This window comes from Hylaeus anthracinus, unplaced genomic scaffold (assembly GCF_026225885.1).
Source record: "Hylaeus anthracinus isolate JK02 unplaced genomic scaffold, UHH_iyHylAnth1.0_haploid 3, whole genome shotgun sequence".
Taxonomy (NCBI): domain Eukaryota; kingdom Metazoa; phylum Arthropoda; class Insecta; order Hymenoptera; family Colletidae; genus Hylaeus; species Hylaeus anthracinus.
Window position 1 is genome coordinate 12,819,570 of NW_026535284.1, and position 27,020 is coordinate 12,846,589.

General features: G+C 35.0%; 8 protein-coding genes across 16 annotated transcripts; 4 read left to right on the forward strand and 4 right to left on the reverse strand.

The window, feature by feature from the left end:
• Nucleotides 1-302: 302 nt before the first annotated feature.
• Nucleotides 303-4,767, forward strand: LOC128894112 (EH domain-containing protein 3). 2 transcript variants are annotated; one of them, XM_054155583.1, is made up of 7 exons: nt 303-664; nt 985-1,495; nt 1,564-1,877; nt 2,128-2,236; nt 2,370-2,688; nt 2,985-3,155; nt 3,254-4,767. In XM_054155583.1, exons 2-7 carry the CDS (start codon nt 1,010-1,012, stop codon nt 3,457-3,459), a joined length of 1,605 nt encoding a protein of 534 aa, XP_054011558.1. In that variant the 5' UTR covers nt 303-664; nt 985-1,009; the 3' UTR covers nt 3,460-4,767. The 2 variants fall into 2 exon arrangements, with proteins under 2 accessions (XP_054011558.1, XP_054011559.1); XM_054155584.1 differs by having other exon boundaries at nt 303-505.
• A 748-nt stretch (nt 4,768-5,515) lies between these two features.
• LOC128894100 (dnaJ homolog subfamily C member 10-like) lies at nt 5,516-9,721 on the reverse strand. Of its 2 annotated transcripts, XM_054155567.1 has the most exons (11): nt 9,342-9,721; nt 8,961-9,126; nt 8,540-8,756; nt 8,245-8,456; nt 7,946-8,170; nt 7,644-7,865; nt 7,223-7,574; nt 6,875-7,150; nt 6,520-6,796; nt 6,239-6,437; nt 5,516-6,162 (listed from the first exon to the last, which is right to left on the reverse strand). In XM_054155567.1, coding segments are annotated over exons 1-11 (2,373 nt in total). In that variant the 5' UTR covers nt 9,344-9,721; the 3' UTR covers nt 5,516-5,937. The 2 variants fall into 2 exon arrangements, with proteins under 2 accessions (XP_054011542.1, XP_054011543.1); XM_054155568.1 differs by lacking the exon at nt 9,342-9,721 and having other exon boundaries at nt 8,920-9,104.
• Nucleotides 9,722-10,644: 923 nt separating this feature from the next.
• On the forward strand, nt 10,645-14,529 carry LOC128894110 (104 kDa microneme/rhoptry antigen-like). Of its 2 annotated transcripts, none has more exons than XM_054155578.1 (5): nt 10,645-11,064; nt 11,258-12,649; nt 12,723-12,845; nt 12,921-13,086; nt 13,157-14,529. In XM_054155578.1, exons 1-5 carry the CDS (start codon nt 11,040-11,042, stop codon nt 13,248-13,250), a joined length of 1,800 nt encoding a protein of 599 aa, XP_054011553.1. In that variant the 5' UTR covers nt 10,645-11,039; the 3' UTR covers nt 13,251-14,529. The 2 variants fall into 2 exon arrangements, with proteins under 2 accessions (XP_054011553.1, XP_054011554.1); XM_054155579.1 differs by having other exon boundaries at nt 11,339-12,649.
• LOC128894105 (ADP-ribosylation factor-binding protein GGA3) lies at nt 14,390-18,036 on the forward strand. Its single transcript, XM_054155573.1, has 11 exons — nt 14,390-14,529; nt 14,661-14,824; nt 14,940-15,173; nt 15,258-15,431; nt 15,495-15,714; nt 15,976-16,323; nt 16,496-16,631; nt 16,714-17,012; nt 17,111-17,277; nt 17,371-17,481; nt 17,571-18,036. The coding sequence occupies exons 1-11, from the start codon at nt 14,496-14,498 to the stop codon at nt 17,661-17,663; spliced, it is 1,980 nt and encodes a 659-aa protein (XP_054011548.1). The 5' UTR covers nt 14,390-14,495; the 3' UTR covers nt 17,664-18,036.
• On the reverse strand, nt 16,821-19,686 carry LOC128894131 (target of rapamycin complex subunit lst8). 2 transcript variants are annotated; one of them, XM_054155614.1, is made up of 8 exons: nt 19,463-19,686; nt 19,224-19,376; nt 19,053-19,114; nt 18,837-18,987; nt 18,561-18,763; nt 18,309-18,451; nt 18,099-18,236; nt 16,821-16,958 (listed from the first exon to the last, which is right to left on the reverse strand). In XM_054155614.1, exons 1-7 carry the CDS (start codon nt 19,586-19,588, stop codon nt 18,112-18,114), a joined length of 963 nt encoding a protein of 320 aa, XP_054011589.1. In that variant the 5' UTR covers nt 19,589-19,686; the 3' UTR covers nt 16,821-16,958; nt 18,099-18,111. The 2 variants fall into 2 exon arrangements, with proteins under 2 accessions (XP_054011589.1, XP_054011588.1); XM_054155613.1 differs by lacking the exon at nt 16,821-16,958 and having other exon boundaries at nt 17,838-18,236.
• Nucleotides 19,687-20,301: 615 nt separating this feature from the next.
• LOC128894129 (SAP30-binding protein) lies at nt 20,302-22,944 on the reverse strand. Of its 5 annotated transcripts, XR_008461466.1 has the most exons (3): nt 22,620-22,944; nt 22,154-22,273; nt 21,939-22,080 (listed from the first exon to the last, which is right to left on the reverse strand). XR_008461466.1 is itself a non-coding variant. In XM_054155610.1 (2 exons), exon 2 carries the CDS (start codon nt 22,092-22,094, stop codon nt 21,105-21,107), a length of 990 nt encoding a protein of 329 aa, XP_054011585.1. In that variant the 5' UTR covers nt 22,095-22,273; nt 22,690-22,880; the 3' UTR covers nt 20,302-21,104. The 5 variants fall into 5 exon arrangements, 4 of the variants coding, with proteins under 4 accessions (XP_054011585.1, XP_054011583.1, XP_054011584.1 ...); XM_054155610.1 differs by having other exon boundaries at nt 20,302-22,273; nt 22,690-22,880; XM_054155608.1 differs by having other exon boundaries at nt 20,302-22,273; nt 22,620-22,880.
• Nucleotides 22,945-23,059: 115 nt separating this feature from the next.
• On the forward strand, nt 23,060-25,280 carry LOC128894113 (serine--tRNA ligase, cytoplasmic). Its single transcript, XM_054155585.1, has 5 exons — nt 23,060-23,658; nt 23,724-24,008; nt 24,074-24,295; nt 24,372-24,628; nt 24,685-25,280. Exons 1-5 carry the CDS (start codon nt 23,197-23,199, stop codon nt 24,944-24,946), a joined length of 1,488 nt encoding a protein of 495 aa, XP_054011560.1. The 5' UTR covers nt 23,060-23,196; the 3' UTR covers nt 24,947-25,280.
• On the reverse strand, nt 25,023-26,972 carry LOC128894133 (dnaJ homolog subfamily C member 17). The gene is made up of 7 exons (XM_054155619.1): nt 26,675-26,972; nt 26,472-26,600; nt 26,219-26,386; nt 25,928-26,140; nt 25,752-25,832; nt 25,502-25,669; nt 25,023-25,412 (listed from the first exon to the last, which is right to left on the reverse strand). Exons 1-7 carry the CDS (start codon nt 26,741-26,743, stop codon nt 25,299-25,301), a joined length of 942 nt encoding a protein of 313 aa, XP_054011594.1. The 5' UTR covers nt 26,744-26,972; the 3' UTR covers nt 25,023-25,298.
• Nucleotides 26,973-27,020: the final 48 nt, after the last annotated feature.

Below are 27,020 nucleotides of genomic sequence, written 5' to 3' on the forward strand. Positions count from 1 at the left end.
CAGATTGAATAAACTGGAAAATTATAATCGCTATAGGTTGGCTCTATTAGTCATTCCGATAATACGTTGCCTATCTCTGGTCAAGATCCATTCGTTCCAAATTCGTTCTAAATACAATTAGTCAGTATTTGACAATCGTGGAATATGTTCGAAGGATAGGAGCAAAGGTGAAAGTGCGAGAACGCATAGAAAAGCATGGCATACACAATAGGCCTATGGATTAAGAGATGAGTACTAGATTGTCTAAGCGAAGACGAAGAGGATGTTGAGCTGTGTGGTGGAAGGGCGGGGATGAGGCGTCGAGGTAGGAGAAGGAGAATCGGGATGCGCAGTCGTATCAGAGCAGTGACTTATCCACGACGTGGTCTGTCGAGCGGTCGAGTCGCGATCACTTTATCTCGCGATCGACGCGACCGAGCAGTAGTGAGAATCGATCGACAATCGGCATCAGATTTTTCACGCAACAATCCGCCGTTATCTATTTAAGCGTGTCCGTGAAATAAATGTAATTTCGTTAGCTTTCTACCAATTTTGACAGTGTCCGGTGAACAGTGTTATCGACTGACGTTCCAGCAACAGTTGCACGCGTTGTCAACCCTACCGTATGATAGTGTTCGATCTCGCCCACCGTTCTATTTGTGTTCCACTAGGATCAAAGAAAGAGGTTAGCTTTCTTTTACTTCCATCATACGAATTTCCATGTGTTTTACTCGTCATACTTTCTTTAATCAATTTTCCTATTAAATTTACTATTTCCAACGTTTTTCTGTAAAGACATCTATCGTTTGAGTAGAAAAAGCGTGTCGATCGCGATCTTATTACACGTTGTACGTCAACGTCATCGTAGCGTTTCCCTAATACGTGTTACGCCTGGAACCAAAGTCGAAGTGAATAAAACATGTTCTCGGTGCTTTCGAGAGAAAAACGCGTCGAGGTGTTCAGGAAACATCTTATATACTAAGCGTACTTCTGATTTGTTCGCAGAACCGTACATTAACTATAGCACGAAATGTTCAGTTGGTTAAACCGGGAGGAGAACCGCAGGCAAGATGTGTTTGAAAATGTCACGAGTGGCCTTAAAAGAATATACAAATCCAAACTGCTGCCTCTCGAGCAGCAATATCAGTTTCACGATTTCCATTCGCCCCAACTCGACGATCCAGACTTCGATGCGAAACCTATGATCCTGTTGGTGGGTCAATACTCCACTGGCAAAACTACCTTCATCAAGTATTTGCTCGAACGAGATTTCCCTGGAATAAGAATCGGTCCTGAACCAACGACAGATCGATTCATTGTAGTTATGTACGACGAGAACGAGGGTGTCATTCCTGGGAATGCTTTAGTCGTCGATCCTAGTAAACAATTTCGTCCACTTTCCAAGTTTGGGAATGCATTTCTTAATAGATTTCAATGCTCCGTGGTACAATCTCCTGTTCTGAGAGGAATAACCATAGTCGACACACCCGGTATCTTGTCTGGAGAAAAACAAAGAGTAAGTACTTTTGAAAGTAAGAATTTTTGCTTCATAGTTATTAATAATATTGCTTTCTTTTATGCTAGGTTGATAGAGGCTACGACTTTACCGGAGTTCTGGAATGGTTTGCAGAAAGAGTCGACAGAATTATATTGTTATTCGATGCACACAAACTTGACATTTCCGATGAATTTAGAAGATCTATAGAAGCATTACGCGGTCATGACGATAAAATTAGAATAGTCCTAAACAAAGCAGACATGATCGATCATCAGCAACTTATGAGAGTGTACGGAGCATTGATGTGGTCTCTAGGAAAGGTTCTTCAGACTCCCGAAGTAGCTAGAGTATACATTGGATCATTTTGGGACCAGCCATTAAGATACTTTGTAAATAAGAGGCGAGTCGTCTTTCACGCAATATTATCTTGTAACGATAATTTTATTTGCCTCGTGTAAAGGTGCAATTCTAATTGTTGTGCGAGACATCTAAATCTTATTTGTAGTAAGTCTACAACTACGTGCACGATCTATGTTATATCTAGATGCATATTCTTTTTATGCATGTATATACGATATAGATACATAAATGTATACACACACGCATATACATATCCATATTGTTATTACTCTTTAAATTATTTAATACAGGTTATTCGAAGACGAGGAACAAGATTTGTTCAAGGACTTGCAATCGTTGCCGAGGAACGCAACACTTAGGAAACTCAATGATTTGATTAAACGTGCGCGACTAGCAAAGGTAAGCAACTACAAAAATTGGTTTATCGATAATTCTTTTGACGTCGAACGATCGTTATAGATTATACATTATCATTCAATAACATGTATTAAACGAAATTCTTAAAGTCCAATTGCGTATTCGATATTCGTAGGTACATGCATACATTATCAGTGCCCTGAGAAAAGATATGCCTAATATGTTTGGCAAAGATACAAAAAAGAAGGAACTTATAAAAAATTTAGGTCAAATTTACGATCAAATACAAAGGGAGCAACAAATTTCACCTGGCGATTTCCCAGATTTAAAAAAAATGCAAGAATGTTTAGCGCATCACGATTTTACTAAGTTCTCTTCTATAAAGCCCAAATTGTTGGAAGTAGTCGATAAAATGCTCGCCGAAGATATCGCAAAACTCATGGCCATGATACCGCACGAGGAAGTGGGTACAACGTCAGAGTCGCTCGTCAAAGGTACTTTTATCTGTCATTTTTATTTAAGATATAAAAAATTACATAAAATACTAAAGAAATATCTATACGACTACGTCTATACTTCCTCTGTTTATTTTATTACGCATCAAATTTCTATGACCGAACGTAATTGCACAATAACGTTTCAAAGAAATCATTTCATTCGTTTGAAAAAAGCGGGACTATATCTCTGTACTATGTCTGTGTTTTATAAATGTCGCGAGTTATTGGTTGGCAATAGGATAGTTCAGTCAATATAACATATGAAATAATACTTTCTGTTACGATCATTATAGGCGGCGCATTCGAAGGCGTCGAAGATCAAATAAGTCCATTTGGATATAAACGAGGGGAAGGTATCGATGCAGGAGCGGGCGAGCCAGAATGGATTGTCAATAAGGAGAGAGCCAAATATGATAGTCTGTTCCAGGCGCTCGAGCCAACCGATGGAAAAATTACTGGTGCAGGTAAATTTTTATCGTATCTTATTTATATAACAAATAGAATCATGATAAATATCCTTTAGTATGTTGCATTAACCGTATTATGTTTATTCATTTTCAAGCTGCAAAATCGGAAATGGTGAAATCCAGATTACCAAATAGCGTGCTTGGGAAAATCTGGAAGTTATCCGATATCGACAAAGATGGATTTTTGGATTCCGACGAGTTTGCCTTAGCGATGCATTTAATTAACGTAAAACTCGAAGGTTACGACCTTCCCACAGAATTACCGGAACACTTGATACCACCGTCGAAGCGAGGTGAATAATTTGCGATTTTTGTTACAAGTGTCAACTTGCCGATACGTTTGATACATGTTTATCGCGTACATTACGCGTTTGTATTTATTAATTCGACAACAAGACAGTCGCAAACTCATCGACAAATGTTGTCACTTTTTTCAAATGTGCGACATAATACACGACATTCTCAAACTATTCCGTCACCAAATTACTGTGCATCGCTTCGGGATCTCTCTTCATCTAGTAAACCAAAAACAACGAGAAAAAAAGAAACAAAACAGCCTTTGGTCTTTGATTTATTCCTCGCGGGACCTTTCAACGCTTTCAAGTTATATCACAGGCTTTCGAAATAGATTTCTCATATCGAAACAATATATTTGGATTTTTTCTTTTTATTGGTATCACAGTCTGTATCATTCTATATCTCTTATGTGAGATAATCCACTTAAAATTTTTACTCTTGTATGTCATCGAGAATAAGACATCTTTCACACGGGCAGCCGGTATAGTCTATCGTTACCCTTATCGTATTGGCTAATACTAAATAAATGTTCAAGCGATAACAGGATAAAGTGAACATTTTGGATTATGGTTAAATTTTATTTTTCGTTAATTGAAATCGTTGCAGTAAACTACCGGCGCGTACATAGATATATAAGAAACAAAGTTAAAGACTATAAGTATACGGAATGTTATACATATGTATAATACTCGGTTGATTTGTTTATAATTCTCGTTTATTATTAGTACCTTGATTATCGATAATATTATCGAACGGTATGTACAAAATTCAATGTTTACATTCGTTAAAAAAAACACCCAACGAAAAAACATCTTAAAACGACACATAACTTCATTGAATACGATAATTACGCTACTCTGCAATTTTTTGTTTGCTTAAATTGTTTTCACTGTTAGCACCTGAGGTGATAGTGGTAATATCTATATGGAAGGAAAGACGATAACGCAGCATAATGACAAAATGGCAATAAATATATTCTTAAATTTAAAAAAAAGATGTTAGCCATGAATTGTTTTGCACGATTTGCTTTTTTTCATGGCATGTGCTTTCACAAAGTCAAACGTTTTGATGTAAATATAATTTTACTATAACTTGTAATATTTTTACAAAGAAAAAGTAATGGAATGAAAAATGATGGCAAGATGGATATTGAATAAATAGGATTTGCAATTATTTATAATCAAGTAATTTAACGCTACGATTGAGAAACGATTAGATGGCGTGAAATCACATTGCATTCTTTAGCACTGCCTTCGCATAATGCGTTTTTATGTGATATTTAACAGAGGAAATATATTCCTATTCACTGTCATTCTTGTATTTTATGGCGATACATTGTACCAATTGTCGGAAGTGTACATTATTTTCAAATTATAATTAATATATGGTCGTAATTTTCGATATACATATATATGATGGGCTTAGATATATCGTACCGTTCGAGAGGAATATTTTATTTGGAAAATACGCATGGAATACCTGGGATTAGGTGTTTGGTTACATTTAAAAACACATAGCCATCAGAATAGCCTTCCTCTCGGACGGAATAATTACTTGTGAGTCAATCCTGTCCACGAAAAGTACTCGTTACGCGCCATTGTTTTTTAATAGGACGCGTAACATATTAGCATCGGATAAATTCTGGACAGGACTGGTCTAAGTACCACAGCACCGTGCAAACTTATTCTTAGACTATTTTACACAAAAAATATTTACTATAACGTGGTTCGTTTTTGTAACGATTGCACATCGTGGTAATACCATTGTTTTTATATAATATATTTGAAATCAATGACATCGCGTTTGTGTGTTCTTTACGTGTTGCGCATTACTCGCGTGTATTTACACAACACAAACAAGACAAGGGTATTTGCTTCGAAAATCACAAAGAAGACAAACGTAATAGTACCAATGAAAATAAATTGAGAAGTCTCCATTTTGAATATCCATTTTTGATAAATAATCAGGACAGGTGCATTGTAAAAATTAAAAGGACGTATTGATACGACAATCAATATACTCTATTGCTTTCTCATATTACAGATATAACAAAATTGGTGTATAATTTTAAAATACAATTTATTTAGCCAAAAATACACAAATATAAAAAAAACATGTGCCTAAATGCAGACGCAAATACTCAAGTTCTCTTTACTTTTAATACATCTAAGAGAAAGGGAGAGAGGGAGAGCAGAATAATATGTACAAATATCTATTTTTAAAAAAGAAAAGATATTTTAAAAACGCATCGAGTATTATTTTCTTGTATTGGGCGCGTAGAAACTTTGGCTGTGATGCGATATAAATAGTAACGTTACATTAAATTTACATTCGCGATATGTATATGCGCGCACATAGTAAAATTTGTTCGGATATCGTTACAAACTGTTTCGTATGTACCGTGTCACCAATCTTATTCTATTAATCGGAAGTCGGAATCGTCGTACCAACAGTACGTTACAACTATGAACACGATACAGTTTTACAGTTCGTCGTGATTCATGCGAGTCGTGAAATGTAAGATTCTACGTTTTATACTCTCAGCCATGGTTTCATTTATGTGAAAACCATCTGTAATCTTCTTCCCATTATATTGAGAACTATATGCAATCAATGTTGGATATTGTTTAACTCCAGCCTTAATGCACTCTGTAACGTAAGCCTCGCAATTGTAACGGCCAAATTGTATCGTTGTCTTCGTCAACAACTAAAAGTAAAGAAGAACATCGATAAAAAGGAATCTCTCCGATATACAGTTTATGGAACGATAATATTATGCATACTTGAGCAGCGATAGCAAATTGAGGTTCAAGTTTAAGGCAGTGATGACACCATGGAACGAAAAAGTCAACGACCCATACGTTATGGTCGGTTAATGCCTCCCTCTGCAGAGTCGATGGATCTAACTGTCGCACTTTTCGTGGAAAATATCTCACGATCCATCTTAATACCGAGATTGAATCCCATTGTCCGCTGTAAGAACTAAAATGACAGATTTTAATTTAATCTCAAATTTCGAGATACATTATTCCTTAAAAAATTGAATAAAGGGCAAAGTACTTACTCGAATTTGGTTAAGTCTTGATTTTCGCTGGAATATAATCGTATTGTTGGATAACTATGTATTCTTTGGCTTTGACATAGACTGTATTCTGCTTCGCAATCTACGCTGGCAATTTTTATAAATCGAAGTACGGATAAAGTGTTTGCAACGGCGATCCATTCAGGTGTAAATCGCTGACACGGCGAGCACCGTGGCGAAAAGTAATCCACTACCCAGATAAATTTACCTTTTCTCCGACCGAGTTGGTTCTCGAAGTTCTTCGACGTAAGTCGTAAAACTATATAGAATGCAAAATTAACAAAATATTATCATTTTAAGTGACACACTTAAGATCATATTATGAATTAGTTTTCACCTGTGGGATTTCGCGCTTGATTAATAAACTGAATGATGTTCGCAGCAGTTTTCTGCATTGAGAATTTATCGAGGTCGGTATCATTTATGAGCATTGCTGTCGGATATGAGCGAATGTTGTATCGATGACAAATCGTTGAATGTACGGTACAGTCGACAGTTCCAAAACGAACAATCGATCTGTCAAATTCTAACGACGCTTTGCGGACTTCTCTTAAAAAGTTTACACATGGAGGACACCATGGCGCATACCAATCGAGAAACCACGCCTCGTTAACTACAAGTAATAAACACGATTAAGCGTAAATAAGTACAAACGAAAGTCTTCATTGTCAGATCATCGGCGTACCATTATTTCCTTCTAATATGGACGTCACCTGCTCCGCGGTCAACGCCCACACATTTATTGCCTTAACGCTACTGTACACAAATTTAACAATATCATTGAACGTATTCTTTCCGTGATACAACTCGAATGCTCCTCCTGGCTTAAGAATACCCCACATTGGATAACGATTTACGCCTAACGTATTGCAAATGTGCGAGTATTTTCCACAGTTAATTTTACCCAATTTAACGGCATCGCTAATACTAGGAAGCTTTTTCAACACTGGATCCGACTCTGCTATATATCCAATATAAAAATATACGAGCCATCCGGAATTAGATGTTTCTTCTTCCGTCAAAGATTTTTTAATATTCTGTAATGGAGTCGGTAAATAACGATGGTCTACACTCAATATTTTTCCCAGAACATGTATATGCCTTACCTCAAATTCAACAGCGTTCAGATCGCAAGGTTCCGGTAGACGCTCCATTACTTTTTCTATCAGTACTTTTGTTTCTTCTACATTTTCAAACGGAACAATCTGCCAAGAATTGTTGACAGGTGAAGAAACGGATAAATAAACCGCGTTTGTATCGTCAGAAATGGATTTCGCGCATGTTCTCTCGTGATCGCAAAAGAATATTTTTACATCGACCGTATTTTCCTAGAAAAAATCATTAATTTATATGATATTTCATAATCTAATGAATAGTGTAGTATAACTGAAAAGTAAGTATTAATTACAAATATTGCTGCAACTTTAAAACGCTCAGTCGATGTAAAACAATCGCGATCTCCGCCACAAACGAATATTAGTACAGGCTTGCTCGATCCTTCACTGCCGCGAGAAATAAAATTCTCCAAAGGTTCTTTTATTTCTTGAATATTAATCTCCAATTTGTCTAGAATAAAATCCATAATAGCAGTGTAAGTTCTTTCTCCATTATATTGTACTCCATCCTTTGAGTTCTGTAACAGAGATTACATGCAAGCAATTAGTCTTTCAATACCTGCAGATTGTTTGATCTTCGTGACTTTTGTACCTTTGGATAATGCATTAAAGTAGGGTAAGATCTTATTCCAATTTGGCGACAAAGTTGCCATTCATCTTCGCAATTTACAACTCCAACTCTTACGGCTCCATCAAGCTCTTCTGCAATTCTTTTCCAAGCTGGAGCAAGTTTATGACAATGACTACACATAGGAGAATAAAAGTTTACTATCCATACTTTTTCTGCATGAAGGACATTTTCAACTATAAAAGACACATTATCATAATATGTTAGTAATGCCTATAACTAGATAGGATTCAAATTAATTTGTAATGGATAAACTTACAATAATCATTCTCATAGAGATTAATAATCCAAGGATCATCATCATATATCCCAAAATTATTTGCATAATAACTCCAAGAATGAAATGTTCCTTGTTTATTCGCAGTCTCAATACCTTTTTCTCCATAGGTATCATATCTTTGTCTTAAAACTGGATCTTTCAATGTTTCATAGGCTTTTGTCAATCGAATGAACTTTGCTTGTGCATCAGGATTATCCTATAAAATGTAAACAGACAAATTGTATGTTAAGAAATATCATAGTTCTTCTTTCATTTAAGTGACTTAAGAAATTATAAAATCTATTGATTCTTTTGGGTTGAAAAAAATACAGATGCATAGTCTAAACGTGTATTTTGACATATTTAAACCCTTGACTTACATTATTTAAAAGGTTGATAAAAGAGTTGCACTTTCACGTACATTATTTTTGTCAGGATGTTCGATCAATGCTAATTTCTTGAAGGCTCTTCTAATTTCTCCCTGATCAGCAGTTCTGCTTACACCAAGAATTCCATAATAATCACTTCCTATGCTCAACGATAAATCGACAATAACAAGGAACACGTTTATAATAGTACTTTTATACCTAAAAATGATTAAATTTATTAAAAATTGTTTCTTTTACGAAATCTAGGCAGTTAGTTTTCATACATTGTTAATGAAATAAACGGGAACTAACATATTAAGTATAAGAGGTTATTTTGACCCGGTTATTTTGTCTTCCGTAACCAACTAATACTAAATTTACACGGTCAAGTTTTTTAATTTTTTAAACGGCTCTACAGATTACGGCTTACTTACATTTTTGTTGCTTTTTCGTTCCAGTAAACTATCGATGGTTTTTATGGTTTTTATATGCGTGTATTCAGTAAGCAGTAAGGCAACTGATTCCGAATCCCGGCCCTTTTATCCATATTACTAGAAACCACTAGGTTTAATCATTGAACGACGCTACGGTGAGCGAATAGAGGAACGGCGGGCAAGTTTGAACTTATTTATTTCATAGAAAACACACGGAAAAGCCGGATGGACTTCCTAACAACTTCTTGACACCTCTTAATGCAACCTTACACATTCTGATACGTCTTGCCAAACCCTGATACCTCTTGATACCCCTGGCATCGCCTTAACACATCCACACACTTCCTGAAACCTCCTAATACCTCCCATCCAAACACCTCCGGACATGCCTTGACACCTTCAAACCTTAGCTCAGACATCCTAACACTTTCAAATACCGCCTGAAACCTCATAATACCTTCTGACACATAACCTCTTACCACCTCCTGACACCTCCCAAAACCTTTCTAACATCTTATACAACCTCCTCACATTACCCTTCATTTCTTAGCACACTTCCCTTTAATTTTCCTTGCATTCCTACTACACCTCTTCGCTATTCATATGATCCTCATACAAAAGGTAAGTATCGAGATTCAATTAAAAGTTATACCACCTCTTAACATATCATGTTCTCCTGATACCAAAATGTAAAATCGGCCAGAGTTCCCATAAGTATCGGAAAAAAAATGTGCCCCTTGAGTTAGACAACCTATACTTACAGATATGTCGGGCCGGTTGCCTGCTCGCAGGCGCAGAAGTGCCCCTGTCATGCCGCAACCTACGATAGCGGCATTGTCGGAACGGTTGCCATCTCGTAGGCGCAGGGGTGCCCCTTTTATGCGGCAACCCATGTTTGGTAATTTGTCATTTTGGTTGTCTGCTCGTAGGCGCAGAAGTGCCATCTCTTCGCATATCATATTCTCCTGATACCAAAATGTACCAGTCGTTACGAGTCGTTTGCTTAAGTTTGCTTACACGTTTGCTTACGTTTGTTTACTTTTGCTCAATTGTAATTAGATTTGAGCAAGTTGAGCAAGGAATGAATCGATGACAAACTTGCTCATTTCTCCGATAGATGCGCTGACCATAATCGGAATTTTAGTTCGGTGTAATCACCGCTAGATGACTATTAATTCGGATAAAAGCGCACGTAATTTAAATTAGTTATGTGAACTGATGGTGATCACTGAAGCGGAACGTTAATAATGGTATATTTATGTATAATAAACTTTATCTCAATGTGTTTAATGTGTCACTGCTCAAACCTGTCTATGAACCTAAGTCTGTCAGCAACGTTTGGTTCATTGTCGATTTTTTATACCTATCACACACCCTTCTGTGAAGTTTGTGTAGGGTTTCGATTGGTACAATCTTCGACCATATGTGGTCGAAGGGTATAATACACGTTACCATTTTCAATCTACCAATCGTGTTTTCTGTGCTTGCGAATATAGTAGGAACAGAATTATACGAATGCGAACGGATCACAATATCCGATAACGTTTTTCACCGTACTTTATTTAACAGCCATTAATGATCAAGTACGGAATTGCATTAATATGTATCGTGTAAGAAGTTGTTGAAGTCTTTTATAAACGTTCCTTAATATTACAGTACCATTATTGTATAGTTTTCAGTGATAAAAGTAGTAAAAATATGTCTTCAAAGCGTATACGGCAAGGTAAACATACATAATACTCGAATTGTATGAGTCATGGCGTCGTTAAACTTCTTGTTTTCGAAATACAATTCATTTTTATTTGAATATTATTTGCAGGCTTATTTTATTTCGACATATATAATTTCTTTGCACCTCTATCCTGTTACCTATTTATTATTTTAGCTTTGTTTTAATGCCTACATTTAATTTTTAGAATATAAAGCACATACTATCAATAGTAGAAACCTTAAGATGAATTCAAGTCATGATACAAGTATTGATATTCATTCTCCAGCTCACAAGGATTCAAAAAGTCAGAAAACAATTAAGAAACGTCTCATGTTTACCGATACAGAGCATAAACAGAAAATTTATAGTAAAACGCACAAAAAGTCACCAAAGGCTGCATCTCCTGGAAAGACATCTTCAATTGACACTCCAAGATTGTTGAAAAATCCAAAAACATTGACTCCAACAATGAAATCTCCAAGAAAATCACAGAAATTTAGTAGTCCATTTAAGGCCAACAGTTTGCAATTACGATCAAATTATTCTAATAATAGTGTAACTACACCACGTTTATCAAAACAGGATACACAAAAAAGTTTCAAAGATTCCTCTGAAATATTGAAGAAAAAGAAGAGTGCAACTTTGATTAGCATGAAACAGGCATTAAGAAAGTCTCCAAAGATTGTAATAACATCTCCAAGCATTGAATCTATTCCCTACACCAATGAAAAAAGACAGTCACAGTTAAAAAAGGGAAAATCTAAAAAAAATTCTGATACTAATAGAACAAAAATCAAGAATACATCTGCAAGTAATATAGATGTAAGTATGTCCATGAAGGATGTGTATGGATTAAAAGAACCTATAGTTGTACTACAAAAACTTCCAAATGTTAATTCGCATACACCTCCTTTGGTAAAAAACCATGTAAAAAGTGTAAGAAATAGTAGCAGTAATTACAGTAATATTAGTCCAAAAATGTTCAAGTCTGTGATTGGTAGTCCATTGGAAATATCAAAATCGAGTGGGAAAAGACACTTGAAAACAAGAAGTACCAAACAAAATATTTGGTCACCTTCTAAAGTACAAGAAATCATAGCAGTTTGTCCTTTGAAAGCATCTACTCCAAAAGAGAAAGAGCAACTTGATCAAGTGACTAACTCTAATGAATTTCACATTGAACAAGAAGTACAAGATAAAAATGGAACATATGAACTTGATGAGCCTAAGACTCCAAGTTTACGAAAGAAACTGCAAGAGAGACAGAGTGCTAAGAAAGCGAATTCAATGGCGAATACGGCGAAAAAAAATGTAAAAGTACGTTTTACAAGCCCTTTACCAGATTCAAGATGCATATATGGCCTTCGTAGTCAGAAAGACCAAGTTAAAGATCCTAATAATGTCACGATTGAAGTAAAGTTGGACAAGAAATTAGCGCGATCACCAGTGCACAGACAATCGCAACGCATAAGCAATGGAAACATTCCTGGTGCCAATTATTTAACCCCTACACCTAAATCGTATCATAAATCTAAGAGTACTGCCAATGTAAATATTTCTTCACCATCATCATTCAATTTCTCCGTTAAAACGCCAGGTAAGTTTTGTTGAAGCACTTATGTCATGAAATTATGCGTATATCAAGCAAAAATGAGTGTTTCTACTTTTAGATTCGAAATATTCTTCGACAAAGAAAGTTCCAAATTTTGCAGAAATTCATAAAAAGATGTTTGCCAAATCGGAGTCCGTTGTAGATGCAAAAAGACGATTGGAGCGACGGCATATGGCGCTGAGTAATATATTTTATTTCATATTTACATATTACAATATTATGTCGTCGATTTCTTAAACTTATACGTATCTTTTAGCCGCGCTGAAAGTCAAAGAGTTGACAAGACATAAAATTAACTCCAAAGAAGAAAGTGTTTTACCTAACGAACCATGTCGCGGCTCTTGTAATCGGTTTGGATTCAAGATAACCAAAACCGACGCAATCAATTCAATTATAAAGCAGCGTAGTTCGCATTTAATAAGGTGAAGTTTTAGTTGCATTGATATTTTGAAGTTGAAATTAATGTTAGTCTTTCTTATACTTCTTTTACAGGACTAAACAACACCAGAAGAGTAGACAGATTCTGAAGGGCGTGCGAACAAATCGACGTTTCGAACTTCAAATGAAATCTAGAAATATGAAGTAGTAGGGTCGATTCTATTCCTTTTTTATAACATGTTTTTTATTGTTAGAGAAGGCCTATATTGTTTACATTTCATTGATTGCAAAAAAATCTCTATACTCGTCAGTATTCCTCCATACTTGTTTCTTATCTTTTGCATTTTGAGAATTTTCTTTTAATTCCTTTAATTCGCATCTATTGTACTCGGCAGAGGTGGGTAAAATTTAACGTGTATACCAAAAGACGAATAAAATACAATATAGTGATTGGTGGTGATTTAATTTCAAGTTTATATCTCTTCTTGTTTGTGGAGTAACATTATCATTGTTACTGTCCGCTGGATTTTTTAATTCTAAGTTTCATTTAACGAATGATTGATGAACGTTTATTTATTATCCGTTGTTTCAAATTTTCGCGTAGGTGAGAATTTTCCTCATCTCTGGTATCGAGGCAGGCAGGTGTATGTATTCTTGTTTGTAGAATATTTATCTAAACTGAGGTATAATACTCGATTATGATGCAGTAATTGTGGAAAATGAATGTTTTGAATAAAAAATAAATAATGTTACTTGTCACATTATGACCTATGCGTATGTGTATGTATATGTGTACCTAGCTGTGTCCAATTTGGATCATTTTATCACCTCGTAAACGAGGTATGCCTCGTGTGTTCTTTGTGTAAAGTAGAAATAAATATATCCTTATCAAACTGAAGAATTAATGCCATCGACTGTGTGCAGACGTACATTTAGCATGAAAATGTATTCAACCGCAGTGCTTATGTCTGTGGAGACGCAGGCGCTCACGAGCTTAGGAAGAACCTTTTGTAGTGGTAAAAGGTGGTGGAGGATATTCTGCGTCAGCTGTATACACATTTAATAATGTTCCGTACATGCTATTATAGATATCGTCGGTAACAATCTTTACATATTTATCGAAACGTTTATCAGTGTTTAAAAGATCGACGGAAAGTAAAGTGCATCATTGAACTCAGTCACAAACAGCTGTTTGCATTACAAAATTTTGAAGACCGCTGACAAAATTCGTTTCATTGTTTTAACATTATCATAGTGGAAAAGCAAGTACAAACAGGTTATGCATCATAAATGTTGGAATTACTTGGATAGTCCCCGTATTTAATTCTGAAGAATTCAAGATCGTAGGAAAAACGATCAAAATGGTACCTTTCAGTGGTTTTCTCATCTAGCTGTCAAATAAATAGACATAACCCAACATATAAATTCAAGATAACGGGTGAAATAATTAAAAATGGATGTGTCGATGAGGCTAGAAGCTATAATACGTAAGTTAAAATATTTATATTATAAATTATTCAGTCGCGTTACGCGCATTAAGCGTTGGTTAGTTTATCGAGTATTTGTAGGGTAGTAACAAAGATTTATAAACACTTTGTACATCATATTTTCTTCATAGAAAAAGTAACAAATCCACAAACTCAGAAACTCGATATAGTAGCAGCTACTGAAACGTTCTGTACAATACTTACTAAGGAACCGGATAGTATTCAGGTTGGCACTAAGTTATTAGCTTTGTACATTCAATCATCTGATGAGTTTGAAGCACTCCAAACCTTAGCTGTAAGTTTATTGCTACTCTTGTTAAAAATAATAATTAAAATAATAATTTCAACTTTTTCGAATTTAATATTTTTTAAGAATATAAAACTAAAATATAATATTATAAATTTCACAGTTACTGGACACATGTATGCGAAAATGTGGATCATCTTTTCATGCTGAAATTGGGAAATTTCGCTTTTTAAATGAAATGATTCGATTAGTTTCACCGAAATATTTAGGTGCCGATACACCAGTTACGGTGCGCCAAAAAGTATTACAATTGCTACAGACATGGACAAAGGAATATCCACGAGAATTAAAAATTAAGGAAGCTTACGAAATGTTGAAAAAGCAAGGTGTTGTTGAGGTCAGTTTTATTTCCTATTTAAACTCTATTGATTGATATTTTTGTCTGGTAAAATTAATTGGTAAGCAACTTATAAATATTCAGGATGACTCAACATCCACAATTAATGTCCCAGAGGATGGATCAAAAGTATTAAAATCTAAACACACGATATTTGACGATGAGGAGAAATCCAAACTATTGCAAAAATTACTTCAGAGTAAAAATCCTGATGATTTGCAAGCTGCAAACAGACTGATTAAAACTATGGTGAGAGAGGTGAGCAAAAACTATGTGAAAGACTATGGAACCTCGTAAAATATTTTAACTATCGTCTTACAGGACGAAAGACGGGTACAATTGAACTCGCGTAGGATAATGGAATTAGAATCTGTACATAACAATGCAAAGTTATTATCAGAGATGTTGGACTCGTATAATTGCAATGAAACTAGTAGGGAAGATCTCGAATTGATGAAGGAATTACGTCAAGCCTGTGAACGATTAAAACCAATTGTGCTGAGATTAGCAAACGAAACTCAAGATAACGAAGAGATGCTCGGTAAATATCTTAAAATAATGAAATTTGTTCAAGCAGCCTGAACGAATACAATGATATTACTTTTTTGTCTTACACGAGAGATCGTTTTGCTAAGTAACAAACAGTATCGTTCACAGAGTTTCTTATTGTTCATATTATCGTCGATAAGTTAATTACAGAAATTCTAATTAACTCGTGTAGTCGCAACTTAGAATTTCAAAACTCTGAAACTGAGAGATCGCAGGAAGATCAATTGCGTCATGTTCAAATAATCTGCGTTAGGTGACGTACTTGCCGCAAGCGATGAATTGGGACAGGTGTTTGAAAAATACAATGCAGTCATAGTCCGTGGTGAATGCGTAAAGCCTAAAACGGATTCCAACAGCAGCCCGTATTTGTTAGATTTATCTTCTCCGATAGAGAACGTTCCTCACGAGAGTGGTGGTACAAATACGAGTTACGATGGAACGACAACAAATCATCAATCAGATATGGAAGTTTTAGGGGATATCTTCAGTTCATTAGGAAAATCTGAGAATCTAGAAATGTCTTCTGTTTCTAGCACAAATCTCTTAATACCTGACTCAATGATCATGCAACCGATCAGCGTTTTACCTACAAATAAAAAAGGTCCGTAAATCTAATGTGCCTAACATATATTCTTGCCAAATAGCACTCGAATTTTGAACGGATCAAATGTTTTTTGATAGTGGATTGACTGCTTCCTAGTCATAGTAAACAATTATTAGTATATCGATAAATGAGAAACAACAAAAGGTCAGTAATTTTATTCCATCGCCAGGTGAATCGATCAACACACCTGAAAAGAAAATAGACAGTAAAGCAAGAGCACTGGAGGAATTGAATGAATTAGGAGAGTCCTTGCTTAAGCAAAGTTTATCAGGAACAATATCGAGTGCGCGTTCCAATATAGCAAGGTTAATAAAATGAAATATATAATACACATTAACATTTTACCTTTACGTTTTGTTAACAATAATCTTTTTTCTCTGTTCGTAGTAAGCAAGCTCCAAGTCGTACGTTACACATGGAATCTTTAGTAGACGATTTGCCTATTCTTCCATATGGCGGTTCTTCACACTTTTCTGGCTCGTTAGACATTGGAAATTCGAGGGACATCAAACCAATCAATGTCAACTCCGAACCGCTCGATAGTCCAAGTCTTTTACCTTCTTTATCTCTTCCCATTTCTCCCCATGTAAATGAAAAGTCTTCGACGACGGGAAATACTGTTTGTATAGAACCTGAGATCAAACCATTGACAGACATTAATGTCAGCCTTCAAGATATTAAACCAGGTACTCACCATTTGATCATTTATTTTCTTATCAAAATCGTAAAAATATTATATTTGCCATACACATTAAATACCGTACATTTTTTTTTATTATTTTAGGTATTAATCCACCTATGACCGTTATGGAAGAGAAAAACGATATAACTGTTGTGCTTCATTTTGCTCGGGACAATCCAAGGGAAGACGTATTCGTCGTAGTAATTACGACAATGAGCAAAAATGTAAAACCACTTAGCAATTATTTGTTTCAAGCAGTGGTGCCAAAAGTAAGTATAAAATGGTTATATAAACTTTTATCTTCTCTAATAATTCTGTATATAATACTTAGATATGGCAATTCTTTATATTTTAATTTACAGAAATGTAAATGTAGACTTCAGTCACCTTCTGGAATTGAATTACCAGGTTATAATCCATTTCTTCCCCCACCAGCAATCACTCAAATTATGTTGATTGCCAATCCTAACAAGGTAAATCTACAAATACTTCCGTCTTAAATTTTTAAATTTTCTTGTGTATTTTTTAGCGTGAAATTAATTAAAACAAAAATTATTCCCAGGAAACAGTATCCTTGAAGTTCATGTTAAGTTATACGATGGACGACGAGACTTTCACAGAAATGGGAGAAGTAGAAGCGTTGCCTTTGCTTTGAAAGATATTTTAAAACTGTTACTTAAAGTCATTAAAACGAGTATGCTTAAGAAGCGCATACCGATACTTAAAAGAAAAGACGTTTAATTTTTTAAAACCGGAACATTGAAGTCGTTCCTGACGAACTTATACGTTAACAAATGGTTATTTGTGTTTTTGTTAATCGAATCTTGATTGCGGATAATTTTTCTGTTTATTAACATACTCGAAAACAGAAATAACTGGGTATTTATAAATCGTTTTGTGATCTTTATACACGCTTGAAAATGTGCAAACCTATTTTAAGACTGGAACTTGAACTTAATTAAAATGTAAAAAAACATTGCAATATCGTATGCAATAAAATCGAAATAAAGTGCATTGAGAAATAGAAAGATCTCAACATATTTTCGACGTATAAACATTGGTAAATTATTGAAATAAAATTTAAATAAACCTGTACGAGTAATTCAGGAAACGGAAAGCACTTCGTCACGAAACGCGAGAGCAGTAAGTGCTTTCTGATGGCCTTGATATTCTCGTTCTACGGCTCCCGTTGATACGTTCCATAACCTCGCAACACCATCAGATGAAGCTAGATCAAATAGAATGTTGAAGTTAATCGTACACTAGGTGTAAAAATATGAACGATAATATTTGTTATTACCCGTAAATATGTATTGCGAATCCGCGCTGAACGCTGCATCCCAGACCCATCGTTTCGCCTCGTGCTGAAGTACTTGTACTTCAGAGAAATCTGCCGTTTTCCATACTCGAGCAGTCTGATCGGCGGACGTAGTTACTAAAAGTCTGTACGAGATAGTTTATTAACAAAAGATAAGGATATATTTGACTTAACCTATTTGCTAGATCTTTTATGACCTTGAGTTGCACAAGAGAAAGAGAGTACAATGCTTACGTAGAATCGGGACTGAACTTGCATCGAAGAGCGTAACGTTTATGCGCTGCAAGCTTTTGACGAGGATTGAGCCGCGTAGGCTCTTCCCCAACTCCACCCGTGAGCGTCCAAATGTAACAATGACCTTTGTTATTCACTGCCGCCATGTATGTGCCATCTTGATCGATCGCGATATCTTGTACAGATGCTTCAGCCTCCGGTATCTGTAAATATAAGTAACTGATACATTAGTAGCCATTTTCTAAGCACTACTAAAGTAACTTTGTAGATTTGTACCAGCTGTTCATTATGATCTGAACGTAAATCCCACAAATGTATAATACCGCTTTGATCTCCAACAATAAGTTCTGATTGATTGGGATGTAAGCACACACAATTCACTGGAGCTGGCCCTTGAAATACCCTTTGACAACGAAAGTTGTTTGATCTGTAATTAATAATAATATTATTGTTATTACCATCAGTTAATGTGGTAGAAACAAAACTGTCCACCTGAGATCCCAGATACGAGCTGTACAATCTTCCCCTCCTGTGTACATCCAGTTACCCTCTTCCTATGCATAATAAAATGTATTAATAGCTTCATGATATTGTTTCATTACTGGTAAAAATTTGATACATCATCCATGTCACTCAAGAGAGTAAAAACAATGGATAACACACCTGAAAACCCAATCCTGTAATGTTCTTTGATACTCCTTCGTAATTCATAACTGGATTTGGATTGTCAGAAACTAAGTCGTACATTCTTATATGTTGATATCCAGCAGCAGCTATCCCATATTTTTCTGGTGTAATGTTCAAAGCATTCACTTGCTAAAAAGAAAATGTTAAGTGTCAATTATACAAAAAAAAAGAATGAAACTCAAAATAGACTTATTTATTCAATGTTGACAGAATACCGAATCTGTATGTTCCACTGTACGTTGACAAACTCCTGTGTGAGGCTGCCATACTTTAATAGTATGATCGTAGCCACCTGTCACAAGAATAACCTGTTCGTTACTGTAAGTATTGTCCGCAGTCATTGATGAAAATATAATAATAATTGAATTTTAACCGCAACATTCGCGACTCCTCATATCTAGAAAGGCCACCGCTCACTGGCAACTCTGAGAACTGGTATTAGACTAGTGGCGCTAGCTGTGCAAAAACGCCCAAGTTTGTAGTAAAAAAATACATGATAACCCCATCGATACCTTTTAATTAACCACCGATGGCGCCACTGGTAGTAAGACCAGTATTGAAAAAAATTATTAGGATAAGGAAACACTGTATACAACTAAACACGTAACACTAATGTACAATTTAGCATTGTACATCTTATAACATTAAATGTACTAATGGATCCGCAAGAATCTAAGGCATTTCAATAAAAAAAAAAAGAATCTCAGGCGTATATGTATATACTATATAGCAACAGTGGAAACTTCCATGAAGCATTATTTTAAATTTTAAATTAAATAAATTTTTAATTTTTAAGTATGTATTATATTTTTTGAACCGTTAATGTTTTTATTTTAGTACTATATATATCTAAAAATAATACGAGCAGTATAATTTCCTGATGTATTTTTTTTCATTAAATCATCGCCGTTAAAAATGTAACTTTTGAACTCATGAAATTTTCTTAAAAAACTAATAGACTTATCGTATGACTACCACAAAACATTATTCCGCGAGCTATCGTATACGATAGCAGGATATCAAGCTATACTGTCAAGGAAATAAACCTTTCGTATAAAAGTATAACTAAAAATCGTTTATTTAGATTTACAAGAAATGAAATAAGCCCTAATCCACGTTTAGTAATCACTAACATTGTTTCTTGAAGATTACGATTACAAATAATTTTTTTTTCCGCGTCCGTTTAAAGTGGAGAAAATTTGATCGATTTTTAATTTTGTTGCATGGCAGCACATTGTTATGGTATGCGTATTTTACAATATTGGAACGTTCATCGATTTATATAGAAAATAAGTATTCCGAGAATGTTCATCAATGAGCATGTAATATGTAAATACCTACAGATGTACACATTCACAAAATAAAAAGAAAAAGGACTTTAAATTTAGACATACATTTATGTGAAATGCTACCCTGAAGTGAACAGAAAAGAAATCAAATTAAATATTAGTTTGTTTCGTTACGATTTAATCGCTATCTTGATTTTTTTATCTTGTCAATTCTGGATCCCTTTTTTTTTAGTTTGTATCAGTTTCATATTTTACCTGAAAGTTCTATATAGTAAATTAACGATTAGCGCCGATGTGTTACTGTAGGTATATTGTACCAACGATGACTGCACGTTACTGACTGATGCAATCATTAAAGTAAATGACAAATGAACAATTGGTGAAACCAACAATCAAATTTGACAAAACAGATTTACAGATAAATGATGGTATGTATGTACAATTATATATTGCGCGTGTACATCTACATAAAATTATTTACGATAAATCTAAATGAGGGATGAAATGTTTTGTATGGTTTTTTTTTTTTTAAAAAGAGGTGATATTTACAAATGATTTACAAAATATGTTACAGTCTTTTCTTTGGTAAGGATCCGAAAGCCGATATTACCGTCGCTTTGGTACCAGTCGCGGACGACGTTAAGGTAGTAAGAGTCGGTTGAGACAATAAAACGGTAGGCTTTACGGAGGCAGTGGCTCCCGTTGTCACTTGATCCCATTTACTCTTTCTTTTCTTGGCATCGTCTTCGGTTACACTAGAACTATTGGGTCGCTTGGCTGTGCCTGAGACAATCTCAATTTTCGTTTTTTCTTTCCTAGCTTTTTCAAGTTTATCCATTTCAGCTTTTTGAACCTTGGCGAGTTCCTCGTAATAAGAATCTTTACCCCACTTGAATGGATCAAATCTATCCAGAGGATAATTGGTGCCCAGTTCGTTGATGCTACAAAACTGAATAAGTTTTTCATAAATAGACGGATTTCTAAAATCCTTTCTTTGCTGTATAACTTTATTCATGTCCAAACCGCCACTCTCCATTTTCCTAAAAAGTTTCATTATCTTCTCCTGTAACTCCACAGGACACTGTCCCGCCGGTTCTGGTGGTATAATCACGCCATACGGATCGACCTCGCTATCTGAAACTAATTCTCCTTGACAAGAGGGAGAGTGTTCCATAATCGAGGAAAGCCTTCCATTTTCAGAAGGCTGTCCGTCGACCAGTGTTTGCAACACTCCCTCGTCGTCGGAGACTATTGTGTCATCAAAATACGAAACCAATCTCTGCACCTTAGACGTCACGTCTGTCACTAAGGTGGGCGCATTTGACAAATCGTTACTAGACTTGCCACCGACGCTGGGAACAACGACGGGACTATTTGAGGCTGATCTGCCAGATTTGGGACTGGTGAAAGCCTGGGGCTGACCGACTTGGGCATTATGCGGGGCGGCCCCCTGGGGAGTGTTCAAATTCTCCTGAAGGTCGTCTTCCACCCCGTCTTCGCCCTCCGAGTCGGTATAGGTGGCCGTGAGAGATGCCAGAGCAACACTTTGTACAGACATGGTTAGTTGGCTTTGAGTGTCCGCCGTACTACCAAGCAATATTTTGTGTTGGAACTCACCGGTCTAGCGTAGAGTTGTATGCCTTTTAGTTGTAGGGCTATTATATATGTATATATGCCTTATATATTGATTTTAACTATGCCTCAATGTTTGTTGGAATGTTTACTACTATACCGTATCTGAAACAATACGAATTACAAATATACGATTTCTCATTTATTTTTAATTTAATTCAGAATTTGAACGTACGTTTTATCGACAAATCGATTGTAGCTTTCAATGAATAAGCATCGTGACACAGGCAAGAAATGTACACGAAAGTAAGTAACGAGTATGTCGTGACAGAAATAACCGTTAAAAATACACTAATTTTTACTGAATTCGATTGATAGAGTATAACAGTTACCTGAATCACTCACTTATGTTTCACGAAAGATATTCTACTCGATTTCAAACGTAGTCAAATGACAAGCACTCTAGGTTATGTCGATACTTATCAATACCTGCGTCATCGACATAACTAACCTGACTATTCGTATCCACAATCTTCCAGGTTACACTATACCTGATTTTGTGTTCATTACGATAAACTTACGGGCACATTACTCTCCGATTGATATTTGTTTCTATAATCGAAGACATCTAATCACGTCGAACGCTATCGGCGCATTCTGTGGCCTATTCTGACTTCCTCGTTTTTTTCCTTTATGAACTTCACCAATGACCATGCGCACACTTTATAGCAATGCACAGTATATTACGTTACCATCGAATAATTGGAATGAAGTTATCAAACTTTGAAACTATCGTCGAATTATAAAATAGATGTCATATTTTACGAAAGTTTGAGCTTATATCGCAAAAAACTGCTCATGACCTAGCGTGTTGCCATAAATATGATATAAAATAAACCTAGCATCCGATGGTAGCAAGATTTTTTCTAGTTTTAGACCACTAGATTCTTTAACGACATCTAACGGTACGTGATGAGCTGGAATACGTAGTCTGTGGTAGTCTGATTGATTCGATCTATAAGAAGTGGTTGTGGCATCCACGTGCGAACAACTTGAAGAAACAATCTGTGACACTGACATTTTTAATCATGGTACTGGATTTGGATCTTTTTCGAAATGACAAAGGTTTCGACCCGGAAAAAATACGAGAAAATCAAAAGAAACGTTTCAAAGACTTACAGTTAGTGGATACAGTGATCGAAAAGGATAAAGTTTGGCGTCAGCTGCGACATAAGGCTGACAATTTAAATAAACTGAAAAATGTATGCAGTAAAGAAATCGGAGAGAGAATGAAAAGAAAAGAGCCGGTGGGTAGCGATGATGCAATCCCGAAGGATCTTCTTGAAAATTTAGAAAATTTAGTCTCTGATAACCTGAAATCATTAACGGTTACTCAGATTAAAACTATTCGTGGTTGTATTGATGATGCTATAGAAAAAAATGGCAAAGATTTAATATCAACTGGGTTAGAAAGAAATGGCGCTCTCAAGGAAGTAGGCAATTTTTTACATGACTCTGTACCAATTAGCAATGATGAAGAGGAAAATAAGGTATATAGATGATTACAAAAGACTTTCAATTCATCAACTATCCAAGATATTATTTTTAATTTTAGGTTGAAAGAACTTATGGAGATTGTACAGAAAAGAAGAAATACTCTCATGTTGACTTAATACACATGATTGATGGATTAGATGGGGAACGAGGTACTAATATTTCTGGTGGGCGTGGTTACTTCTTAGTGGGGCCAGCAGTTTTTTTGCAACACGCATTGATACAATTTGCCCTTAGACAATTGTTTGCAAAAGGTTATAAACCTCTTTATGCACCATTTTTTATGCGTAAAGATGTTATGCAGGAAGTAGCACAGTTATCTCAATTTGATGATGAACTTTACAAGGTATAAAATTAATGATTATATGCACAAACGTGTAAACCATTTTACTTAGCAGTTTGTTTGTTCAGGTGATAGGTAAAGGTAGCGAACGTAGCGACGACAAAGAAATAGAAGAAAAATATTTAATTGCAACATCTGAACAACCAATAGCTGCATTTCATCGGAACGAGTGGATTCCTGAAAATGCATTACCAATTAAATATGCTGGACTGTCTACATGTTTCAGACAAGAAGTAGGATCCCACGGGCGCGACACAAGAGGCATTTTTAGAGTTCACCAATTTGAGAAAGTAACTGCAACTGTATTTGTAATAGATTTAAGAAATATAGAATACGAATTTACATTTAGACGCGCATGGGTGATAGGTGGAACAGTTTTGTCTGACATCTCCATTTGATAATAAATCTTGGCTAATGATGGAAGAAATGATTTCAAATGCAGAGGAATTCTACAAAGCTTTGGAGATTCCCTACCGCATAGTGAATATAGTATCGGGTGCCCTAAATAACGCTGCTTCGAAAAAACTAGACTTGGAAGCATGGTTTCCAGGATCGGGTGCCTTTCGTGAACTTGTATCGTGTAGCAATTGCTTAGATTATCAAGCAAGGCGATTATTAGTCAGGTAAAGAAATGCGTTAATATTAACTTGATATTATTTTAAATGAAATTACGTTTTAGGTATGGTCAAACAAAAAAAATGAATGCTAGCACAGAGTATGTTCATATGCTAAATGCAACGATGTGCGCAGTCACTCGCGTCATATGCGCCATCTTGGAAGTGCATCAAACCGATACTGGCATTAAGATACCGAAAGTTTTAGCACAATTCATGCCAACGGAATATGAAGATGAAATTCCATTCGTTAAGCCAGCTCCTATTGAAGAAGTGGAAACAAAGAAAAAAAAGTCAAAGGAGCAGAAAGATATTATCTTAACTTAAAGTAATCGTTTTACGATCAGTTTAAAATAGTGTAATCTTAACGAATTCGATTGGTTAATAAATTGTAACAGTTGAATTCAATTCAATCACAATATCCAATGATCAATTTTTATACTTGTTTAACAGATTTTCTGTAAACATTGCGACTGTTAAATATAGCTGTCTGAATGTTTGTTTTAAACATCTGAATGCATAAAATAACGAGTCTCGATCATCTTAACGGTATAAATATACACGATACATTTCAATACCTATCTTGTCCTATTTGTACAATCACACGATTTATGTACTCAGGTACGTCCTCTTAAGTGTGTAATAAATCAAGTCAAAAGAGCATTATAATTAACATCAATCAAGTATTTTCTTTCAAATGCGACATTTCCAACCTTTTCTTTTCTTCAGCCTTTCTAAGATTATTCAATACAGAACGCTCGAATTCTGCGTCAGACATTTCGTTTTCATTCATCTGAAACACATAATTTATATTCGATATTAAGTTAAATTCGTTTGTGAACATAAACTGGTAATTGCATTAGAGTATTAGTTAAAACCAACCTTGTTTTTTTCCGAGTTATTATGAACTGGATACGACGTTCGTTCCTTAAAACTCACACTGCAATATGTTCTTTCCTTGGGGAAATTAAATTGTTTCGATGTATCCCATAGCTTTTGAAGTTTCAATGGATTTTGAGCGAAACCAATTTCAGTATTTGCAGCTAATTCCTGACAAAAAAAAAATTATTTTATTATTTACTTATTTTTTTCGAAAAGAACGTTTACTTATAACTATTGATCGTTAACATACCGCGTCATTTTTGTTTTGGTATTCAACTAGTGCACTGCCATTTTTTGTGGGTGAAACAATAAGGGCTGCTATATCACCATACTGATAACAAAAATTTATGTGAGCAGAGATATCAGAAAGTGGTTCCTAATTTTATAGTGTTATATAAAAATTTAATAAATATTCTGATTTCATACTTTTGAAAAAATTTGGTATAACTTATCATAGTCATATTCATCATTGTCTAAGTTATTTTTCTTAGATTTCCATTTTATTTTTATTTTATAAGAACCACTGTCAACTTCAGACTCTTTGTAAAATCCTGATTGTTCTGCAATCTTTTTTTTCATAAATGCTATTTCTTCCTCTACTTGTTTTGATCCGGTTTTTCTTAAACGCTCTATTTCAGCCTAAATTTAAAATACATAGAGCCATTAATAGCCATTAAAGAAAAACAATGTGATCAAATTATGAAATATAAGACATACCTGTAATTTATCTTTGTCACTTTTTGTAGAGGATTCTGGATTTAAAGATCTTTTGTAAGCATCCTCTCTTGCTTCTAAGTCCTCCTTTAATTTCTTACGTTTTGCATCAAATTCTTTAGTCCTTAATTTTGCTTGATGTTTGGCATTAAGAACTTTATCATAAGCTGCCTTTTTTTATTAGAATAATATGTTATTAATGATACAAAATTAAAAAGCAAGAATTTATTAAATTTCAATTAGAGATTGCACTTACCCGAGCAGATGCATCCGTAAGGATTTCTAATGCATGTGATAATTCATGAAATAATTCCGCCGCTTTTGGATTATTTGGATTTTTGTCAGGATGACAAGATAAAGCTTTCTTGCGATATGCTTTCTTAATCTAGGATAATATTAAAAATTTAATAAAAAAAAAAACAGTATGATACAAAACGTTGTTATGTAAAGATTGCATACCTCTTGGATCGAGGCTGCTTTTTCAGCACCGATGAATTCGTAAAGATCTCGATCCATTAAAGAATCCATTTCTTTCTTTGTGACAAAATGTGCGGATTTTCAGTTCTCGAAGAGGTTAGGTTCTTGTGTATATTATCGTCGATTTGATTACGTTTCAATGTATATTTTATTTAAAAGAAAATTAATACCAGGACGAGAATCTTCGATCTTCATAATTAAAAATGTATGATCGTACATACGTCACAACTTGTAGCATATATGCCAATATATGTATACTATTTGGTAACACTATTATACTATATGCTGTATATTTCTTAATACCGCTTCACACACTTACACAGCGATG